General features: G+C 39.1%; 1 protein-coding gene across 1 annotated transcript in view; it reads left to right on the forward strand.

Moving 5' to 3' along the window:
- Positions 1-11995, forward strand: part of LOC140372472 (cilia- and flagella-associated protein 337-like) — a 79876-nt gene extending 67881 nt beyond the window's left edge. The window contains exons 14-18 of the mRNA XM_072459573.1: positions 5073-5159; positions 5893-5961; positions 7216-7406; positions 8733-8930; positions 11854-11995. Of these exons, the coding sequence (XP_072315674.1) occupies positions 5073-5159; positions 5893-5961; positions 7216-7406; positions 8733-8930; positions 11854-11988 (680 nt within the window). The 3' untranslated portion in view covers positions 11989-11995. The remainder of the gene's footprint in view (positions 1-5072; positions 5160-5892; positions 5962-7215; positions 7407-8732; positions 8931-11853) is intronic.
- Positions 11996-18000: the final 6005 nt, after the last annotated feature.

Consider the following 18000-nt stretch of genomic DNA (forward strand, 5'->3'; position numbering starts at 1 on the left):
GAGAATGTGCGAGAACTTGGCCTTGTGGTGTCACCTAATGCCATATTGTGGAACATTCTAGACAAAGCAACAGCATCTTTAAAGAGATGAGCAGAAAACATGAAGCGCGTCTGATGCTACGTTTAACTTGGATGACTAGGAAACGTAACACTTTTTTTTCTCCTTTCTATTCTCTACACTTTAACCTCAAAAGTACCAACTCTTTCCATGACTTCCACTTTTCAACATTTCTTTTTTCTTCACCCATTTGAGCAGAAACGACCGGATCGAGAAGCTTCGACGCATTAGTTTCAGCTGGCAGCGCCTTTCCTCGAGGTTGCACTGAATAATGTTGTTTTCCCATCTGAACCATCCATGCTGCCAAATGATGTACTCGCGGCGCACAACGTCAATTTAGAGCGTTTTTTCCCCCCCGTTCTTTCTGGGCACACATGTTGAGGACGTGGGATTGCACACGCAGCCGTTTGTCTCCGGGAGCAGAAGGCGCGTTTGGCCGGAGTGGGAATGGAACTTTTCTCATTGAATATTCCTGATGCCGGCGCTGGGTTTCCGCTTGGCTTCTTGTCTCACCGGGGTCCCGTGTGGCGTCTTTAATCCTCCACGGCTCAACACCTCCAGAACAGGTCCAAACAAACTTATGTGTGAACTTTGATTGATGCTCCGAATGAACGGGCTCAAAGGTGTAGAAGTGTTCCAGGGTGAAGAGGGAGTGAATGGAAGTCGGAGGTGTTGATGACGTCGCGCATCGGTGATGTGGAGGAAGTTTGTTTGAGTTTGTGCGGTAAATCTTTCATGGCTGTTTGGACTGAGTCAGAAGGTAGTTTTGAAAGATTATACGATGCTTTTTTGGAGTTTTTTAAAATGTTCATAATCTCTGCAAAACCAACTATTTTTCTTTTATTTTTCTATAATTTCTTCTACTTCTTCTGCTATTTCTGTATGATTTTTATTTGTCTGAAATCAGAGGATAGTGCTCAAACATTTACTTATTCACTTTTTAAAGACACTGTACTTTTCAGAATAGTTTTCTGACACCATACTTTTACTTCGATGAGTAAATATTTAGCTTGAAGTAACAATACTCTCATTTGAGTAAATGTTTTGGTCCTCTTCCCACTCCAAATACAGTCTACAGTGACAATTTTACATGATTAAAACATTTGCGCTTCTTACGCCTTACCTTCCGATTTGATTTGTTTATGTACATTTTTTTTCAAATATGTTTAAGTAACATTTATTTAACCAGGTCATAAAATATTTAATATTTTATCTGTTTGATTGCATTAACTCAATCAAATTTAAAATGAATAAATTAATACATACATTTTACCTGAAAACTGTTCTGTTAAAAATATTTTTTCAATTACTTTTTACTTGGGTCACTACTTTGTACTTCAACTTGAATAGTATTATTTTACTCTTACTTGAGAAAACATTTTGGTTAAGTTACCCACCTCTGATTGAAATTAAAACAGGTTCATTCAAGACTCACATGAACAAAAAGTACTTCAAGTGTTCCTAATCTACTGTGGTAATCTCCAGTCACAATGACTGTTTTAATGCTGTGCACAGTGGCTTTCGTCTCGTCTTATCTGGACTGTACTAATTACTAATACATTTTAAGCATTGTGACCTTTTATACTAAGTTGACTTTGCCAGCTTTTGCACAGCGATCTAATGTAACTGGATGGATTCTAAAATGAACACAGGGACTGACTCCAGAAGATTCAGAGGAGATTTAAAATGAATTATGGCAAGACTAGATTCACTTTATCCAGTTGGTAAAATGTGTTTATGTCCCAGATACATGGCTGACCTGAGAATCGGATCAGTCCCAGGAGAATAGGGACAATTCCCTTTTCCTAGTGTGGCGCCCCCTAGTGTGCTCCCTTTTACACCATTTCTGCTGTGTAGAGATTTTTTACATTTTTAGTTTTGTTACAACAGGCCTATTTAAAAGAAAAAAGGGTTAATTTCACCATGAACTACAAAAATCACACATTTTACCTTTACCTCAACTTCAAAGGATCATGAAATCACAATTGTGTCGTGTCAAAGCAGAGCAATCAACATGTTGCATGACAGGAAAGGACTGTCATTTGGCTATAATGGGAGAAAATCCCTCTTTTCAAACTACACAATTCTCCCACACAATAACTGACATCACAATCATAGTTGTTACGCATTTTAAGAGACCCACCCATGACATGAATAAAAGTGAAAACAATTGAAATTCATGCTGATATGGAAAAACATGCATGAGTTTATAGTTATAGAAATATGAAAATTGGATTTAAATACAACTTTGTTTTTTTGTTCAGAATTAAAGTGGATAAACTGATGTAAGCAACAACAAAAAAAGGTTTGAAAATAAAGGTAAGTATATTTTTTTCAACTATGGGCATTTTCTAACAGGTCACAATTTGTTTCTGACTTGTCAAACATAAAAGGACATCAAACATGCCCCTCCAATCATTCAAATAAAAGTGAAAAGTCCAGCAAATACATGTTATATTAAAACTACACAATACGGATTTAAAGCAGGAAAAAGCATAGAGATGTGTCTTTTTAAAGGTTAACACTCCTTCCTTCCTGCTCCGCTTCCATCCTCTCCAATCGCACATTCCTCCATACATAAAAGCCAGCTGAAATACAGGCGCGCTCGTGGTCTGCATCAATAATTCAGCGCGGCGACAGTCTCATAAAGATGATTCCTTATTGCTCCGACACACAGCTCCCATCGCTCACACACATGTGATTAGACCCCCGCCTGATGAGAGCCTGTGATAAACACTGCTCCGGGCGGAAGATTCTGTTTAGGCCGATGTAAATCTAGTAGAAGGAAGAGAGTTTAGGCAGAAAGATGTACTATACGGCTGATTTGGAAATGCACAAAAGGGCGTGGCAATGTCAAGTGATGGTTAGTTTAGAGCTGGGCGATACAACGATAAAATTAAACCATGATCTGATTCTTAGACTAAATGCTCTTTTGGTGATAACTGTCATTACTTTGATTCATTGCGGCTCTGTTTATTGCAGCTCTCTCTATATTCACACACGCACAGACATTTCCCCGTCCTTTCATCGTATTGGTCAGTCTCTGTCATGCTCTGAGTGAGTGACAGGTGGATTTAACCAATTACAGTGAATTGAGAACTCTCGGAAGCAGCAGTTGCCTTGTTTCCCCTCTAATTGGCAGAAACTTACACATCTAGAGGTGGAAAATGTAATGAAATTTAGATAAAGAATGTTGTTTTGAAGATGAGTATATTGTTTATAGTAAAAACTGATAAAAAAAAATCTGATTAAAAATGAAAAAAGTTATATTGAACATTTTTAATTAAGGGTATAGAGTGATGTTTCTTCACTTTTGTGGTTCATTTTACAGACGTTTCACCTTTCTCTGATAATCAAACCTCAACTAACACATTTAAAGATATGTTTTAGCACATTTCTGTTGGACTAACATACAGTAATATTGTCTGAATACTGTAATCAGAATATTCGTCCACCCCTTGAATTGTGATGAAATCTTAATTTAGTTGCTATTTTCTTTTGGCATGGATACAGTTGGCATCAGAGGGAACTAACGGCCCTTTGTGGGGGTGCAATCCATTCATTTCAATGTAGATGAGCTGCTCTGTCACACCCTGTTCAACAACCACAAGAGTAAACACAACTTTAGGGGCCGTATTTTGCCTCGGGGTCATAGCTCATTTTGTCACATCTTGTGTCGGGGCAATTGATGACAGCGCAGGGCGTGGAATTCTCAACAAGAGGTGTGAGCGTGCCAAAATAAGAGTGGAGTGAAGCAAATTGAGGTCGTGGTCTGGTGCATTTTGTGAATGGCCAGAATCGTAACTAATAAACTTCAAAACTAGTGCACTGGAAAACATAACATTTCCTGGAGTCATAGTAATATTATTATTATGCCCATGAAAACAGCCTTCATGGGCATAAACAACACAAATTATACTCTATATAATAATTAATAGGGTTCAACTAGGACGGTCCGTTTGCCTTAAATAGCCCACAGCGTCTCCCTGAGGGCAGCAGATGCGTTGCGTGCAGTGAGCGCCGTAACTTCTCACAGCTTAAGCTTGTGTTTGGCCTTTCTAATCTTTGGCAGATAATGGAACATGTGCATTACGCATGGCACAGAGAAGCAGGTGTGAGCGGATGTATCGGATTTACACCGCTTTTTCAAGGATGGCCTGGAGCAAATGGACATACCCGACCACACACAAAACATACACTTTTACAACAATAAAAACATTTTAGAACAAATAAACCATTTTTAAAATGTGGTTTTAAACGTACAGGAGCCTTTCCCACATACGGCTAGACAAATGTGCAACACAAGGTGGTTGGGACATTTATTTGTGACAAGGAATTGAAACATGAAACATTCTTACTTTGTCACAGCTTGCGCCCTCCTCAGGTTCACAGGACTACCACGTCTACAACCACGGGAATGGGCGGTGGTGATGGAGGTGGTTTTTAGTGGCAGTGACATCATTGTACCGCTTGTGGCACTGCTATGTGGTTCTGGTGATGCCAGAAGACGAGGTGACAGCAGCTGCCACCTCCATCCACACTTGCTTGACAAAACTAGGCCAGACATGGCGTTCAAACGTGGTGGTGTGTGGTGAACAACAACTTACTTACATTGTGCGGCTTCAGGCGTTTTACTGTCCCTGTATGCACCTTTTTCTCGAAGTTTCACTTTCACTCAACGACAAAAAGCTTCTCCTCCGCTGTGAAACGCTCACTTCTCTCTTCCCCTGGATATGAGGCCATGACTGCAAACATCTCCCACACAGGTGGTGCTTTTGAAGGCCACAGTTATCAAGTCAGTGGATCAAACACTATCACCATATATGGACTGAACCATTCCACTCCAGCCTCCAGCGGGCACATCCAGCCTCTTTAAGGTTGGCAAGGTAGCGAAATAGCAGCCTGGAACTGCACCCTGGAAAAGCCTCCCGATAACATTACCTCCAGGGGCAAAATACGCTTTGGAGTTATACTTGGTAATATGTTTTCATGTCATTTATTTTTGCTGTGTCCAGGGAGCATTGACGGAGAAATAATTGTGTGGAACAACAGCACAGAGAAAGTGCTGAGGAAACTGCAGATGAACACTGAGCCCAATGAAGGTATGTCCAATTTGAGTTTCTCTTCAAACCTGACATGACTGAGGCTGTGGTGCTCCCACTCCACTTCACTTGTGCTTTTTATGAGTTTGAGTCTTTGTAGATAACAGCACAAAAAAAATGCTTTATAACAATACAATACTAGGCTAGCAGACAAAGAGCTTTGAGAGGCCAGAATAGCTGAATAGGGCCATAAAGAGGCTAGCAGGTAAACAACAGCCCAGAAGTTTCAGGTTATGACCCCCCCTTAGGACAGGACTAAGTTAGCTCAGGGCAGTCTACATTCTAGCTTCTCCTGAGACGTTGGGCTTCTTTTTTTGTGAAAGTTGCGGGTTGTTAAACAAGATTGGCTTGTCACGATAAAAAATGTTGAAGTGCGATATATCACAACAGAAAATATTACAATAATATTGCAACTAATTTAGGGCAGAGATAAAATAACTCTAAAGCAAGAGACTCTAGGTCTTTTCTAAATGTAAAATAAGCTAATCAAATGAAATAGTTAAGAAAATAACACACATTTCCCCAATAGTGCAAAGAAGGTATACATGACAAATACTGAGCCCCAAAATATATTGTTCCAATTATCGTTTGTGAAACGATAACTTATTATATTAATTATCGTGACAGGCCAAGCTGGTGTTTCTTTGTGTTTGATACTAAGGAAATGGCAAAATAATAATTCAAATGTGTTTTCCATAACGTTGTCATCTGTTTTATTCCAACGCCCTCGCAGACAACAACAACAACACAGGCAGCACTTGTTTGCTCTTCATACCAGAACGAGAGAACACATCAGCTACAGGTAAAATATGAATACTGACATTGTAATTGTGTCCCGGCACCTCCAGATACATTATAACTGAATACTTCAGCCGCCTTCACGCCTGCAGAGCACTTTAAAGCAATAAACTCCAGCACAGCCGCTTCCAACACGATTTCCTTTCCAATGTACTCTGACAGCACCTGTTGTTTTTATTCATGTTGATTTATATACAGGAGTATTACTAGCTGCAGCTTCACTTACAGTTTTAGCCTTGTAGCAAAGCATTATTAGCTTTTGGAGATTTCATGGCAGTGGATAGAAGTGACTTTGACAAATTTACAGCGGCCTGTAGCTAGCACTAAGCCTTCTTTAAACACACTGGACCTTTAGTCAATAGAGGGGAGTATTTTGTCAGTTAATGGAGTTGGCAGGTGGGATTCCAGATGAATTTTAAGCGCTGGGTATATTCACTCGGTTGTTTGTATTGTAAGATATTTTTTTAAGAGAGGTTTTCTATGGACTAACGGCTCGGACATCCCAAGGTCTGTTTACACTGAGATTTAATGGAGCAGTTCAATTACCACTAGGTCAAAAACAAGCGTGAAAACTGTGTTCTACGACTTTGAGGACAATAAAGTCAGAAGGGAAAAGACTTAAAAAAGAAGTCACATGTACTTTATTTTGAGTTCAGGTTGAAGAGTGAATTTCATGATTGTTACATGAAACACACCGAACTTTACATCGTTCTGAAAGATTTGTTGACATCAAATTCAAAGCCTGATTTGTTTAAATTTTAACTCACTCATTTTACGGCAATTTTCGGTAAAGTCTAGTTAACTCAAAATATTTTAAAAATGCTATCAGAACCTTTTTGTATTGAGTATTTCAACAAAATGAAGCAAGACATTTAAGCCTGTATTTATCCATGTCCCAAATATGCGCACATTCTAAAGTTTTTCACACAAAATGCCTTATTTATATATGAAAACATTGTATGATTCAGAAGTGGTAATACATTTTTTTTTTACAATTAAGTCAGTAAACTACACAAGAAGTTTCAAATTTATATCTCTAGATTAAGATTTGTTTCATATTCACCTGCAATGTGTGGCAAGTCCATTGAGGTCACATTGGTGCAGTAATATCTTCCTTCATTACATCACCAATGTCTCCACCTTCCAGGCTCTAAGCACCAAAGTCCATCTATGCATGAACTATTCTCAAATACCTGTGTCACTCACTACAATAACTACCGATAATGTTTGCATGATTTCAATCCTTTTGTGATTTCAGGAGGTGCAGACTTGGTGGCGTGTGGAGGTTCAGGCACAGTGAGGTTCTGGAACACTGTCCACAGCTGTGTTTTGGGGCAGTTCACGGCCCACAACAGCGACCTGGGATCTATTGTAATGACTGTGAGCCCCTGTGGGACATATTTAGTGACAGCGGACAAGGAGGGGACGGTCAAGACATGGGACATACAGGTATGATACAGGAGTTATGTTCATATTTTTAAATGCAGAATGAGGAGGTAGAATACAAAAGAATATGAAGGTTTAGGACCTTGAAAGTTGTGGTCATAAAATTTGATGGCAAACTACAAATCTGTGGATAAAACAATCTTGGGTAAAATAATGATTGTCCAACTAAATATATTTGTATAATTTCATATTTTTTGATTTATTTAATTGTTTATTTATGAAAGCAATTAAATAAATATATTTTCAAGCACCCAAAAGAAAAATCCACAAAATTATGCAAAATGAAGTAAACGCTTATAAAGAGCTTTATCTATTTTTGTATTGGCAAAATATGACGCATTCATTCACAATCAATGTAGAGTTGATAATAAAAAACAAAATCCTGTTATGTAAAATAAGTGTATGTACTGTAACTGCAGTAGAAGTATTCTTAGTTTGCGCCAAAAGGGCTTAAGTCACTTTATTTACAAATACATAGCATTCACTTTGGAGATTTATTGTTTATAAAATAATGTCAAAATGTATAATCCACCTTATCATTATTTGATAGGGGTTGTCATATTAATATCATGGCTTAAAGTCCTTTTATCTGACAACAATCACATTTTTGTGGTTGATTAATGACGCCACTGTCACTTCAAGCGTTTTCTTTTGTTTATTTTGATCACGTTTTTCTCTCATGGATATCCACACGCCACACGACTATATATTGCTATGTTATTTGAAACCTAGCAATTCATAATACCTCATATTAACTATTCACACCCTTAAAAAAGACTTCACAGCTTCGGTCTCGGTAAAAGGACATCCTGGAGCCTTGTGCTGGCCAGGCTATTATTGCCACTATTCTCAACTCGTCCGTCACTTTTTTACACAAGCCGAGAGGGGAGCAGTTCCGATGCCTGCGTCTTCATTTAATTTATGAAAATGTATGTATGTATGAAGCTGTCTTAAAGATCCTGTGCGAGCTAACTGCTGAGGGAAATAAATCCTACCATGTGGCTAATTAGGAACCGGGTAATGTGTATTCCCACTACCAAAACGCGGGGCTTTCACTTCGTAATGTAGTCTTCACTTTAAGTCAGTACAAATGACACTGAGTGGGAATAAATGAGCGTCTATTTTAAAATTCTCCAAGGGCAGAGTTTAAACTTTATTTTACATTTGAAAACTAATGCACTAATTGCGATATTTGAGCTTTGATGATAAAACAATCCAGCGTTGCTTTGATGTGAGTTCTGATATGCATTTTTAAAGAGTAGGAAAGTTGCTTCCAGACATAACATACAGTAATAATAATGCATTTTAATTAGTCATCTCATCCCACAGAATTACTGCCGAAGTGCGACCGAGTCCGTGACAAGTGAACTCCCTGAACTAATCCATACGTCCCGCCCACACCTGGACCGCGTCACTCACCTGGAGGCATGTTTCCACGGCGACAGGCTCCTTCTCCTCTCTGCGTCATTGGACAGCAGTGTAGCTTTGAGTTACCTGCCAGGAGAGCTCATTGGTTACTTTGGACAGGTAAAGTACAATATATGGAAGCTCTAAATGTTGGCTATTGGCTACATACATCACGGAGACATTACCAGCCTGTCTATTTACCTAAAAACCACAGCCATGTTTCCACTGGTTTCATTTGGAGCATACTGAAACAGAACATGATCATTTCACACCAATCGCTGATTTAAGCTTGTGATTAACCGCCATTATGTCCAGTGATAGTAATGTCTGTTGTGCTGAGATGCTTAACAAACCAAAGCTAGCCCGTGTTAGCATCAGCTGTTTCCTGTTTATCAACCCATGGCATTCGTGTCAAGACAGACAGATTCGGCTATGTTGCATCTATTCATTCCTTCATTTTCTACTGCTGTTAGGGTCGTGGGTGACTGGAGACTATCCCAGTGACTTTGGGCCTTAGGCGGGACAGGAGACACTCTCATATATATATATATATATATATATATATATATATATATATATATATATATATATATATATATATATATATATATATATATATATATATTCAATGCATCTAATATTATCCAGACCAAATATGTTACATAAAGAGATTTTATAATGCAATATAGAGAGACAAATAGGTGACATTAATGCAGAAATAGCAAATAATAAATAGGAGGTAGATTTCTGTTTACTTTAGCTTTAGCTATGTCTCACAAATTTGGAATGACTAAAATTGTAGTTGAGAGCTACCTCATAATTAAAATGTTTAATTGAGGTGTGATTTAGATTTAATTTATCAATAAAACATTTGTTTTGTTCGTTCAGCTGGCAATGCAGCAGACATCTGCCCATATTATTATATTTTCATACATCTATTTTGGTTTGTTTTATTTATCAGTGGAAATGCATAACAAAAGAGGAAACGTTTGTACCAGGTTATAGCAAAATGTATTATTTCCACCTTTAGTCCCTAGACAGACAGGTTGATGTCAAAAATGACATGTATGCCAATTAGCAGTATGTGTAAACCTATTCTTCATTACAAAAGAGTTATCCTCGTATCTGCCATCAATAGGAGCAAACACATGTTTTACACCCAAAATGAATAAACTTTCAGTATCACTAAATCCCGAGGGTTTGAGGCATTCTCCTCCTAGTTCCTACTGCTTTTGTTTGTTTGGGCCAGACTGGCATGTAATAGTACTCTGTCTGTATCAACACACTGACACACAGGATGAAAAATATGTACTGCGTTTTGTTTGAGGAAAAGTAGTGAGGTTTCTCTTTGTACTTGTTTACCCGGCATCATACGATCACTGGTACCATTTCTCATCCTGACCGCCTAAATCCATTGTTTCTTGTGCACAGTGTGAGTGCCGCAGTCAGACGGCCACTCTTTCTTCCTTCCCCTCTGGTTCAAACTCGGAGCCATGCGTGTGGGCTGTGATATAGCTAACCTCCCACGCGGCCCCTCGCTGCCGGGCGCTTGTATCCATTTGAGGAAATAGAAATGAAACCTGGCACAGAGTCACGGTTAGGCAGGCATGTCAAAATCCAGCCATATTAGGTCCGCCCGGGGCGGTGTCTGCAGACTGTTGCTTCATTTTTAGTTTGCCGCGGGCTCTTGAGCACGCATATTCTTTACGCTCACACCAAAAAACCTATATAGTAGTGAGGTGCGCCTGAGCTGCATCTCCAAACACACTCACTTTTTCCATTCATTTACAAAGAATCTGCAAAAATAATTGTAATTTGGGTTGGTCTGATATGGATTTTTTTGCTTGCAGCTGTGGTCGATAACCAATATTTGCCCATACTAATATTTAGATTTCAAGGCTCACGGATTTACTTTTCACCTTAGTAAAAATAGTAAACAGTCCTAATTTCTCATCATTCTGAAACCTGTGATACTGAAATAATTGCAATTGTGCGCTTATTAGCCTGAATTCACCATACAAAGGTCTGGAACCTTGTCTTATCTCCACCCAAGCTCTGAGGTTTGTAGGCCATTTCACCGTTTCTAGAAAACACAACCACAGCAATTACATTAGATAAACGACTGTTATTGGTTCCGCGGCCATTTGTGTAATCAGAGGTAAGCACAGTCACAGTTGTTGAAGAAGAATATCACTATTCTAGTGGTATTGTAGAGGCTCGCTCCTGCTTTCAAACACAGGAATGGATGTGGCAAGTTAAATGAGATATCTCATGTTTTTTCAGGTGCCTCGTTGGTGAAGACCTGGTTTAGTCTTGTTTTAATCCTTGATGAAGACCTGGTTTAGTCCTGTCTTGCTTGACAATGCAACAAAAATGTGTAAAATGTAATAGTTGAGTTTGAAATGTTAGACATATATTAATAGACTGTAAAATTCCCCACAAAAGTGAGAGTATATATATATATATATATATATATATTGCCCCCCTCAATCTTTATGTAAATACGTATATTTATTTGCAAGAAAACCACTTGAGTAATTGAGTAAAGGTAAGAAAGACAAGTGGCCACACTGTGGAACATTTTAGGCAAAGCAATAACATCTCCATGGAGAAAGTTACATAGCGCACCTTTAACTACTCTATTACAAACCGTACAAAAACTGTGCACAATTTGATCCACTAATAGGTAACAGTTTCCCTACACCAGACTGCAGCCTTCTTCTTAAATCACTGTAATTGCATTTAATATTCTAAATGCATTCTAACGCATTCCTCGCTCATTACCGGCAGTCTGTGCGCTGATTCTTGTATGTAAATAAAAGACTTCATTCATATTCAGCATATCAGGTTATCAAAGGATACATTGTTAATTATGCATATGTTTCGGAGCAAAAATACAGTCGGCGAAGGTCTTATAAACATTTCAAAAGACTGTAGGTTTCTTCAGAACTTCCCTCAAGCTACATGACCTCAGATAAACTGTTAAATAGAGTTCTGGTGATGGGATCAGATTTTGCTGAATGTGAGTTGTTGTGGTTTGCAGGAGGAGAGCTGGAGTTTGGAGAGAACTGGGCTGGAGTATTCTCAGGGCGGACCAGAATGGGACAAGGTAAACCACAGTGGAGCAGAAGAACGGGCAGAGAAAGAAGAAAGTGCACCTGGAAGAGCTGAACATTGAAGACTGTGGTTATTTATCACCATTTGTCCTGGAGCCAGATCACGAGTTTGATTTGACCATGATTCATGTCAACTTAGTCGGGTTTTCTTATCTGAGGGATCAAACTTTTTGTGTCCGTCTGGGGGACAGTGAGTCTTCCTGTCCTCCTCTACCCTACAGAGTCCCACAAGGATCAATCTTAGGACCTATTTTATTTTCTTGGCCGGCTTCCTTCATTTCAAGGATTTTAAGACGGGGTTACGTAGTTTGGTCCCAGCTCTTAAGGTGTTAGATCTGGACAACTTGGAACTGATCTGCTAAACTGAACTTGTGAACATGGGGTTTAAAATGGATCCAGACTTCAAGCTTGAAAGCCAGATTCGCTCAGTTGTCAGATCCAGTTTCTTCCACCTGCGGCGACTGGCCAAAGTGTAGCACCTTTTAACACGAAATCCATACCTTTATAACCTGGATTACTGTTATGCATTTGCAGTCAGTCTTCTATTGCTCGACTGCAGCTCATCCCAAATACGGCTGCATGATTTTATATTCCCTCCACTGGCTCCCCAGGCACCTACGGATAATTTTTTTTATTTTTTACTTTTCTTTGTCTTTAAATGTCTGAATGGTGCTGCTCCACTGTACCTCTGAGCTTTTCCATCCTTACAACTCTTCATGATCACTAAAAATCAGATGACCAGCTCCTTCTCAGTGTGCCAAAGACCAGCCGGAAGCTTACAAGAGACCGGGCCATTGTGGTAGCAGCGCCAAAACTTTGAACGAGCTTCCTTTGCACATTAGACAAGCCTTCTTCTGTACCTGTTTTTCAGTCGCAATGTAATAAAACAATGTATCTCGGATTTAAAACTCCAACAATAGAATTGATAGATGCCAAAAAGCAATATCAAGGAGATGGACGACAGCAACAGTGCCAACTGTCAAGGACTGGACTGAAATCATTTTGGACATTTATAAAATTTGCATTCAGTTTAAATGGACAAGTTAGCTAAACTTTGGGACAAATGTGACAGATACAAAAGGGGACTAATGCCTATTTATTTATTTTCTGTATTTTCGCTCTCTGTCTTGTTTTCAGTTAGTTTTTGTTTAGTATTACATGAAAACAATAAACTGAAAAAAAATGAGTTTTGAAAATATTAAAGGTGGTATGGACGATTTTTTTCAGCAAATTTTGTATCATATTTCCTCGTGGCGTGGATAAATAATTTGTCCTGCCACGTATCAATCATAAAACGCACCTACCGCTCACCTGCAGCCGCGTGCGGTTCGTCCCCACGTTTCCGCGTGCCTAAGCGCATGGATCTATCATAATATAGTTCCCACAGTGTACGGGGCAAAATGAAGACGGAGAACGTCAGTTCGAGCTGACGCAGAAGTGGACAGAAATCTACGGGAGACGAGAGATACGATGCGCTCCGTTGCGCTAATAAACAAACGCACGTGTGTGTTGTATCAGTCCGCACGGGGGAGTGCGCATGCGCACTTCCGCCTGCGTTCTCAAATCGCCGAAAAATCTTCCATACCGCCTTTAATTAATTACTACTAATTAATTAATTAATTCATAATAATTAATACTACAACTGCTTTGCAAACTAGATACACATACATAGAGAAAATGAGGATTTTCCTGAACTGTTTTAAAATGATCGTGATCTTTACTAGAACAAGTATAAGACCAAATGGAAACATAAATTATTATTTTTTATTATTACTGGGCTGATAGACCTTCTGACCAGGTCAATAGTACCATGTCTGAAGTCCTCCTCTCCTCTACCGGCTCCTTGCAGGATTGTGTCCTTTCATCCCCTTCTCTTTGTACTGTATACATGTGAGTGCAGAAGCCAATATATGGATTGGCTCGTATTAAAATTTGCAGATGACGCTGCCACTCAAACGGCTCAGATACTGAACTTTAACGTCCCCCCAGCTTTTTTTAAATCACAGCCAGTTGAAGTAGTGCAAAAGTATAAATATCTGGGCACTATCATTGATGACAAACACTAAGGTATGTATTTGTATCGCAAGCTGGGAAATTTCAGTGTTGATAGTACTTTTATGAGAATGTTTTATTCATGTTTTATTGAGTCTGTGCTCACCTTCTCTTTCATATGTTTATTTTTTATTTCAAAGCATTTGCAGAGCAAAGTGTGCTCATGCGAAAAAATTGCAGAGGTCACAATTACTGACCTCGAGGACATCTACAGGGCACATTAAAAGACCACAACAGATCTCTTTACACTCCGGCCACCCTCTTTGGGCCGAGTTCAAGCTGTTACCGTCCGGCCGCAAATATAGAGCTCCCAGATCCAGAACCAATAAATACAGGAACTCTTTTATTCCTGCTGTCATTGGCGTTTTGTATTGTATTGTATTGTATTGTGTTGTACTGTATTGTTTTGTTTTGTTCTTATTCTGAGTAGTCTGTATGTGTGCTGCTGCAAATAAAATTGCCCCTCTGGGATTATGAAGACAAACTTCACCCCTTATGTTATATTTAAAAATTTAGAGTTTTTGACATTTTCAACAGGGGTTTCTCTCTACCTCGCACTCTCTCTGGTCATGGGAGCATGTGGCAGGTCACATGCCTAGTGGGCCCTGCCATGGACAGACAGGTTGTAGATGAATATCCATTCTAATTTAGTACTCATAATTTGTTAGATTCTTTGCCAACACAAATTCCTCCAACAACAAAATACATATAATCTATGGTATAATTCATCATAATACAGCAAGAATATACTGTAAATATCAGTATCTGTAATCACACCAGAATTCATTCTATGCTGTGCCATCTTCATTCCAACACATTTTTACTTCATGTCAGCAGTAGCGAAAAAATTCAACACTTTTTTTCTCACTGGCATCTTTAGAACACCTGACACACAGTCCAGCTCAGTTGTGTGTTCTGTGGAGGACACAGCCCACAGTGTGCTTGTCTCTGTGCAGACCTGCCCTTTGAGGAGACACTATATATGTGGCCTTCTGCCCTTTCCAGAGACTGTCCGCGCCAGATACATGTCACCCTGGGGACAATCACTCATCATGGACTAACTGTAACCCTCCCCTGGCTCAGTCCACTCTATCCTCATCCAGGTGATGTATACAGTATATATGAAGGCATGTAACACCAGCCTTGCACTCTATTATTTGATATGGAAATACTAACTCTTACACGCGGCTGGTAGTTGTATATATACTGGCTAAAGTACTATAGCACTTGTTTTGATGATGAAATGTTTGCTATTGGCCCTCCAGCTGATTATTTAGGATTATGGTAGGGGGCTGTGTGTTATCAATAAAGGTGTTAATAACACACAGAAGTTGTACTATTGTAATAGTAAAACTCATTTTACTATTATGCAGTGATTTACATACAACTGTTTGGAAAGGCAATAAATAATTGTATTAAATAATAATAACCTAAGCAAAATTATAACTAGCGCTTATAACTCTTCTATATTGTGGTAGAAACATTTGGCCTCTAAGCTGGGTTAGCTTGATTGCTGCTACTGAAATTGCAGTGTTATACATCCATGCACAAATTTAGTAGTGACAGTAACGTTGACAATAGAGCTCCCTCTGCAGCTCTCTAGTGAAAATACATTGTCAGAAAACAGACGCAAATGCTTTTCCTCCTCTCAGTATAATCACACACAGAAACATGGCCAAATATTAAAAAAGGGTTTCTCAGGTGAGTTGTCTTCAGGTATGTGTATCAGCCTGAATTGAGTTGTACACATTTATCCATCTAGAAAAAAGACAGAACATCATGATGAATATTTAAATCTGATTGGTCGAAGCGTCACAACAGCGGAAGCCGAGAAATCAAACTGTTGTTAAATCCTGTTGTGTGAAAAGCAGACTTCTCCCCCTTCCTCAAATACACAACGCACATTTATGTGCACATTTTTCAAAAACAAAATAGTTTGTAAATCTAGTAAAATAGGCCAAAATTGGCGTCACCATATTTGTTTAAGTTCATCCTTTTGACTTCCTCCCAAACCATAATGTTTGTGATTGGGTAAAAATGTTACTTAGTTCTCTTTTAAAGGTGCTTTACCTGATTTTAACCTTCTCAAAAATGCGTGAAAAGAGCTAGAATAACTTAAACAGTTTATTTACAGAGTTTATGTAGAGTCTCGCTAATGCTAACAAACATTAGCATGCTAAGAGCGCACATCCTGCTTCGTGGAGAATAAAACGCTCTATAATTGGATGAGACAGCATGCAGCGGTCTCTCCTTCACCCTAAGAGCAGCGTTTACAATACATCTGTACTTCTTACTGATTTAAGTTTATTACATGAAAGAAAGAAAAAAAGGGAAAACAATAGCCCCTTTAAATTGATTCCAAAAACATTCTATCGGATAATTAAGAGCATATTTATACCCCTGTTGATATCCCTGCTTTAATATTAGCCAGGAAACCAATAAACTCATCCACTTGTGTCTTAGTAATACTACAGCATGTTGGAACCGAGCTAACTGGAGCGAGCACTTAGTGGTAATGAGTAAAGTTATGGCTTTGGGGAAAGTGTGTCTTATTTTATCATCCTGATTAGAACTGAGCCCACAGTTGATCATTACACAGTCATAAAACTCAGCCATCAAAAGTACAATGTAATATTAATCCAAGGCATAATAGTTTTAGATGGATAATGAAAATGGTGCCAGGAGCCCAGGGGCGAGTCAAACGACAAAAGCATTGCCAATTTGAAAGAATAACTAACTTGTTTAAACCACTAGAGGAGAGTGCTTTGTGTGACAGGTGGCAATGACTTGTAAGAATGCAGTTTCATCATTTGTGGGGAGCAGATAGTCACGTCTACTTTGCATGTTGCATTCCATGAGTGTTACATTGTCCAACTCATAAAAAATAACCAACTTAACCACTCGAACGCAGGCCAGTACACAATGTCCAAATCCATTGATGGCGGCTCGTTCTTTAGTTTGGGAGGAAAAGGCGTTGGGAAAGTTTAATCTACGACCAAGTATTAACTGAATAAACAGAATTAGAAATTAAAATCTGATAAAAATGGAAGTAGAGAGTTTAGTTCTGCACGTCAAATTGTAACCAAGTGATGTCTATGGTGAAATATCCTCAAAATATTGCATACTACAGGAATCTGAAACCCCTGAAAAACACAACACGTCCATATTTGGTAATTATTAGCATTATTTGCTTCAGAAATCATCAGCCAAATGTATGTATTTTTAGCCCTCTCCAGTAATACTACTCGCCTGTGTCAATCGCCCGGTCTATTGGCTTTTACGTCTCCCTTCAGTCCCTGGCATCTCCAATCTCACGCTCACAAACAAACCCAGGCTGTCTGCCACGTCTGTGATCTCCTGCCAAATCCGTCCCTGCTGCCTTTCCCCTGGCGGCCTGCAGGTGGCACTCATGCTGAAAACCAACTGCACAGACGCCTCGTACCAATCACCACACGCTGAAACGAGTGAATAATAGCATGAGAGTCGACTACATAGAATAACAAGCAAATGAAATAAGTTAAATTTAGCAGGCGATGGCAGAAAAGCAATTATGAGGCAGCAGGTTGATTTTGATTTTAATTGGAGGCCTTGCTGGGAGCCCCACCTGCTATCTTCCAGAAGCCAACAGACACAAATGCACCGTGCGCTCTGCATATTCGCCGTTTCTGTGGCCTAATCATCAGTTCCTTCTCAGACTTCTCCTAATAAATTGGTCGAAACAGTTTTAGCACCGGAGGAGATTGACAGTACTTAGAGAAATGCATTTTTTATATGATTTTTCTTCCCCGTCTCTTTGAAGAAACATCTTCTGCCTCAGCACCATGCATCACATAAGCATATTTCTCGACTTACGGATTCAATTTGGACAGTTTTGCTTCCACTGTTTCATTATTTCCTTTGAATGTGTCCTTATTTTGTGGGGAGTTGGTGTCCAAAAGCTCTCAGCGCCGTTATCTTTCTATTTTCTAAAAGCAGATGAGTTCTGAAATTCACTTCTTAAGTTTTTCTTTGATGTATAGTAG

This window comes from Eucyclogobius newberryi, unplaced genomic scaffold, assembly GCF_026437365.1.
Source record: "Eucyclogobius newberryi isolate DKJ021-1_F unplaced genomic scaffold, fEucNew1.0.hap1 SCAF_10, whole genome shotgun sequence".
Classification (NCBI taxonomy): Eukaryota; Metazoa; Chordata; class Actinopteri; order Gobiiformes; family Gobiidae; genus Eucyclogobius; species Eucyclogobius newberryi.